This window comes from Orycteropus afer, unplaced genomic scaffold (genome assembly GCF_000298275.1).
Source record: "Orycteropus afer afer isolate SDZICR_OR568_19922 unplaced genomic scaffold, OryAfe1.0 scaffold00064, whole genome shotgun sequence".
Lineage (NCBI taxonomy): Eukaryota > Metazoa > Chordata > Mammalia > Tubulidentata > Orycteropodidae > Orycteropus > Orycteropus afer.
In genome coordinates, this window is record NW_006921651.1 from 5,142,143 (window position 1) to 5,148,418 (window position 6,276).

A 6,276-nucleotide genomic window follows, 5' to 3' on the forward strand; every position below is an offset into this window, starting at 1 on the left:
CACATAAAGCCAGGATTTACCAGAGGCAGCTGATAGGGTCAGCTGGAAAATAAAGTAGCAAGAGCCTTTAATGGAACGTGAAGCTGGTTTTGATACTCTCTAAGGGGAGGTATGTTTCCTCTCTCAGCTCTTTTCAGTCCCAAGTGTGCTGAAGAAGTAAAGGTATCTAGAAGCTCAGCACCTTATTGGGCTGAAGTCACCTAACACTTAGCAAATTTAGACATCATCAGAGACTTGGGCTGTTTCTGTAGACTTGTTCTTTTTCTACAGAGAATAATTGGCTATTAGGGATGGACTTCTTATTTCTTTCCTAGAGATGGGAAGATTGGCGTTCATAAGATTCACAGCACCTTCACTATCAAGTATTCGGCTCACGAACAGGAGGTGAACTGTGTGGACTGCAAAGGGGGCATCATTGTGAGTGGTTCCAGGGACAGGACAGCCAAGGTGAGGTGGTCTCCCTCTTGCATACTGCTATTCCCTCCTGCCTGTAGGGAACAGTGTGGGAGAGGGTGGATGGAGCCTTGAGTCCCAGCATTGGCGGAGAACACTGGGTAGGGGTAAGGGGGAACTGACACAATAAAGGACTCACTTATGTGCCTCTGGCATGCAGCGTGCTGTGCCAGGCTGCGTCCCTGCCAGCTGGACTGGGAAAGGAGTGGACAGTGGCTGGGAAGCTTGCCACTCACTTGAAATGTGGCGTGAACTCAAAAACAGAGGACCTGGCCAGCTCTCCTCCCAGCGCTGAGTTTCCTCAAGTTTGTGGGTTGAGTTCTGACCCCAATATTTTATTTTAAAATCTCCCTCCTTTTCCTTGCTGTTTGGGGAGGTTAATTTTTTTTTTTCTTACCACCTTGTTTATAAGCAATCAGGCTGATAATTAAAATGTGTTTTTACTGCTTCTCTGGAGGGTGATGTGGTCAGTAAGCAGTAGAAAGACGACCAGGGCAGGGTGTTGTTTGTTGCGTCATTGCCGTTTGCCTTGTCTACACTCAGACATCTGCCAGGGCATAAAAGAGTGAGGCTGATAAGTAATGAGACCCTTGCTGTATGGATTCAGTTCATCCGTGTCTGGGTCAAGCAGGCTCCCACCAACGAGACAGAGAAGAAGTTTTCTCCATCCCTGTGTCCAGTAGCTCTAGCCAGGGCCTATACTTGGCTGGTCCTTGGGGCTGCTGGGAGAACTTTGCTGACAACATAGCTGACGGTGCAGGAGGCCCAATGGTATCTTGTGTGTCTATTTCCCAGCGTCTGGACACTCTCTAGTGCTAACACAAGCAAAATGCTTATTGGTGTCAGCAAGTGGGGCTCCAAGACACTTAGGGAGAAGCAGGGGAGAGGGACTTTGCAATCTTTACTTAGTAATTTTTCTGACTCCATGTACTCTCTGTGATTACTTCTTCATATAGAAATGTTGCTAATTTATATAAAAACAGAGCTAAGTGTGTTCCTTTCTAGTTATAGGGGTTTCTCCTCCTTAGCTGTTTTCTTCCTTATACTTTGTATTCTCTCAGAGAGACATGCACATCAGCACAGGGAGCCTGAGAACAATCCAGCAAATCTTTTGAACCAACTTGGAAAGAAATTTCCTGCCACTGCTTCCTACCCTTCCACCCCCTACGATTTCAGATTTCTGATTGGTCACTGTGTTTGTACCATTCCTTGTGAAGATACTGACCTTAACTTATTGCACTGCTCAAAAATTGATCTGCACGGAAACTTTCTGTGGCATGTGTGACCTAGATGTTCCCGTCTCGTCTGGCATCTCTCTACCACAGCTTCCCCTGGTTCTGCCTTCTAGTGACGTCTCTTTCTTCTATCCTATTCTCCATAGTCTGATATCCAGATCAGTGTAAAACTAAGCTTTATGACCATAGGTAGCAATTTAGGAATATGCACTGCTAATGATTGGGGAGTAATAGCCATTTTGTTTGGGGTATAGAGTTAGTTTCCTGTTTTGAGTATTGACTCACCTATTTAACTTAGACTTTTTATGCATGAACATAGGTACTTCCTAGTTCTAAGATTCTGTCACTGAAGTCTGCTCTTTCCCTTTCTAGGGTTTCTTTTAGGTCAGTGGCAGAACTCTCATTTCATTCTTCTTCAGCCCCTGAAAGCTTCTTGCTGTGTTGGGGCTCCCCCTGACCTCAGGCCAGCTCATCTTCTCTGCTTTCTGGATGCTGCTTGGGTTCCTTTCCTTTCTACTCTTGTCTTTGCATCCAGCAATGATGTCTTCCTGGTCTATTTCTGTGTTACCTACAGTTAGTCTTTTATAATCAACTCTCCATTTCTTTCTAGTGGCATGTGCAATTCTACAGCTGCTTCCACGGGCTTCTAATAACCTGAATCTGCCTAAGAACACACAGTCATGTTGGCCTGTAAACATCTGTAGCCACCCCCCCCCTTTTTTTTTTTTTTTGAGAGGTTTCCCAAATCTGTACTAGGAAAAAGGGATTTGTTTTCCTGAGGTAAAGGGAACCAAAAATTCTCTCAGTAAGACTTCTGAGCTAGGGACTGTCCAGGGAGCCTGCTTCTTGCCCCTTCCAACCTTGGTTTCAGACTAATTGTAATTGAGCTTGAATTGCCTTGCTGGGCTTTAGTGGGGCTGGCCTTGTCCTAAGTTGTGACCAGATGGCAGCTTATGTTCTTGGTGGGCCCGGGCTGGGACTGACCATTCCTTCATTCCCTCCTTATGCTTCTGTTCTTTCATTCCTCTTACAAGGGCTTACTCAATGTGAACCTTTGTGCACAAGCACCTGGGCTTTTCAAAGGTGAGGATATACTGCCAATGACCTTATGGGGAGCTGAGATATATGTGCACCCGGGCAAGAAGCTGATCAGGTGTGGCCCAGACTCTGAAGTGTTAAGGCTCTGAGGAAAGGCCAAAAGAGTTCAAAGGGGTGAAGAGATCATGTCTTGCTTGGAAGGGGCAACATTATGGAGAAGGAGCATTTGAGCTGGTGTTTTTTTCTTTTTTAGTAATTTTTCAATGGATAAGTTAGTTTTGTAACAACACAGGAGGTTACTAGGCACTGTGCTAAATACTTTTTATTTATCCATTTTCTCATTTTATCCTTTAGGGTAATTTTTCCCTGTATAAAAGTACTCATAATATATTTTGGATCTCCAGTATACCAGCTATATCTAGTTTATTTTATAAGGGTTTCCATTATTATTATAAAATTATTTGTAAATATCACCTTAAACACCAATTACTAATGCCAAAGATGAAGAAACTGAAGATTGTTACCAACTTGTGCAGTCTGAAATTGATCAAACATGCAATTAAGATGCACTGATAATTACTGATGATTAGAATGCAAAAGTTGAACACAAAGAAGGATCAGTAATTGGAAAATACTGCCTTGGTGATAGTAACAATGCAGGAGATTGCTTGATAAAATTTTGCAAGATGAAAGTTTTATTCATTGCAAATAACTTTTTCAACAACATAAATAGTGACGGTATACATGGACCTCAGCAGATGGTATCACACGAATCAAATCAACTACATCTGTGGAAAGAGACAGTGGAGAAGTGCAATATCATCAGTCAGAATAAGGTCAGAGGCTGACTGTGGAACAGACCATCAATTGCTCACATGCAGGTTCAAGCTGAAGCTGAAGAAGATTAAAACAAGTCTTGGAGGGCCACAATACAACCTTGAGTATATCCCACCTGAATTTAGAGACCATCTCAAAAATAGATTTGATGTGTTGAACACTGATGACTGAAGACAAGACAAGTTGTGGGATGACATCAAGGGCATCATTTATGAAGAAAGCAAAAGGTCATTAAAAAGACGGGAAAGAAAGAAAAGACCAAAGTGGATGTCTTAAATGTAGCATAGCTAACGTGGATGAGAGAATAATGAAGTAAAAAGAGCTGAACAGAAAATTTCAAATGGTAGCTCAGAAAGACAAAGTATTATAATGAAATGTGCAAAGACCTGGAGCTAGAAAACCAAAAGGGAAGAACACTCTTGGCATTTTTCAAGCTGGAAGAGTTGAAGGAAAAATGCAAGCCTTGAGTTGTAATATTGAAGAATCCCTGGTGGTGCAGTGGTTAAAGCATTCAGCTGCTAACCAGAAGGTCAGTGGTTTGAACCCACTAGTTGTTCTGTGAGAAAAAGATGATGCAGTCTGCTGCTGCAAAGATTTACAGCCTTGGAAATCATATGGAGCGTTTCTACTCTGTCCTGTAGGGTTGCTAAGAGTCATCATCGACTCAGTGGCAGTGGGTTTGGTTTTGGTTTATAGGCAAAATATTGAACAACACAGGAAGCATTACAGGAAGATAGAAGGCATAAACAGAGTCGCTGCACCAGAAGGAATTGGTTGATGTTCAGCCATTTCAGGATGTAGTGTAAGATCAGAACCGATGGTACTGAAGGAAGAAGTCCAAGCTACACTGAAGGCCTTGGTGAAATACAAGACTCCGGGAATTGACAGAATACCAGTTGAGATCTTTCAACAAACAGATGCAACACTAGAAACATTCACTTGTCTATCAGAAATTTGGAAAACAGCTTCCTGGTTAACTGACTGGGAATGATCCATATTTGTGCTCATTCCAAAGAAAAGTGATCCAACAAGATGTGGGAATTATTGAACAGTATCATTAACATCATATACAAGTAAAATTTTGTTGAAAATAATTAAAAAACTGTTGCAGCAGTACATTGACAGGGAACTGCCAAAAATTAAAGCCAGAATCAAAAGATAACATGGACTAGGGGATATCATTGCTGATGTCAGATGGATCTTGGCTGAAAGCAAAGAATACTTGAAAGATGTTTACTTGTGTTTTATTGACTATGCAAAGGCATTTGACTGTGTGGATCATAACAAATAATGGATAACATTGGGAAGAATGGGAACTCCAAAATACTTAATTGTACTTAACCTGTATATAGACCAAGAGGCAATTGTTCCAGTAGAACAAGGGGATACTGTGAAGTTTAAAATCAGGAAAGGTGTGCATCAGGATTTTATCCTTTCACCATATTTATTCAATCTGTGTGCTGAGCAACTAATCCAAGAAGCTGTACTATCTGTGGAGGGATGGACACTGGGAAGAGGTAACTAAGGGGAGGAAGTGAGAGGGGAGCTGTTGCATTGTGGTAAACTGTGGTCAATGACATGAGACAAAGTATATGTGAACTTCTGTGTGGAAAGTGAATTTGCTCTGTAAATCTTTACCCAAATCACAATAAATAAATAGTAAATAAATAAATAAATAAGAGAAATCAGACCTTGTATTGCATTGGGGAAATCTCCTGCAAAAGACCTCTTTAAAGAGTTGAAGAGCAAAGATGTCTCTTTGCAGACTAAGGTGCACCTCTCCCAAACCATGGTTTTTCTATTGCCTCATACGCATGTGAAAGCTGGAGAAAGAACGAGGAAGACTGAAGAAGAGTTGATGCCTTTTGTGGTGTTGGCAAAGAATACTGAAAATACCTTGGACTGCCAGAAGACCAAATAAATTTGTCCTGGAAGAAGTACATTCAGAATGCTCCTTGAAAGTGAGAATGGCCATACTTTGTCTCAACTACTTTGGTCATATTGTCAGAAGGGACTAGTCTTTGGAAAAGGATATTATGCTTGGCAAAGTGGAGGGTCAGAGAAATAGGGGAAGATCCTCAATGAGATGGATTGACACAGTGGCTTCAGCGATGGACTCAAGTGTAGCAAGGATCATGAGGCTGGCTCAGGACAGGGCATTGTTTTGTTCTATTGTACATAGCATTGCTATGAGTCAGAATCAACTAAACAGCACCTAATAACAAGTGATGCTTATCATCAGCCAGATTTGGGAACCATGGGATTAGGGCATCTATGTCAGACTGGGTTCTCTAGAGAAGCAAAATCAGTAAAGCTTATATATATATAGAGAGAGAAAGAGAAATTTATCTTAGGAAAATGGCTCACACACTTATAGAAATTGGCAGGTCCCAAGTTCTTGGATCAAACATCAAGCTGGAGGCTTTTCCTGACTCTCGCAGCTGCAGGGGCTGACGAGCTCAAGGTTGGCAGGCAGTATCCCGGCTGTTGACTCCAATGAATGATGAATCCAAGATTTCCAGGCTGAATGGTGGATTGTTCATTCATAGACAGTTGCAGGCAGCACAACAGAATCCCAATCCACAGAAGAGTGTCTCTTTTCCCAGGATGTCCCAGGATACTGGAAGCAGGCCACACCCCTAGAGAAACGCCCGTTCAACTGATTGGCTGCTCAAAATATATACATCTGATCCCATCATTGGAACAACTCACA

The 6,276-nt window shown here is 42.1% G+C and overlaps 1 protein-coding gene across 1 annotated transcript in view; it reads left to right on the plus strand.

The window, feature by feature from the left end:
* The window catches only part of FBXW4 (F-box and WD repeat domain containing 4), a 102,727-nt gene that overhangs the window by 23,703 nt on the left and 72,748 nt on the right, over nt 1–6,276 (plus strand). The window contains exon 4 of the mRNA XM_007939932.2: nt 315–447. Coding sequence (XP_007938123.2) covers nt 315–447 — 133 coding nt within the window. The remainder of the gene's footprint in view (nt 1–314; nt 448–6,276) is intronic.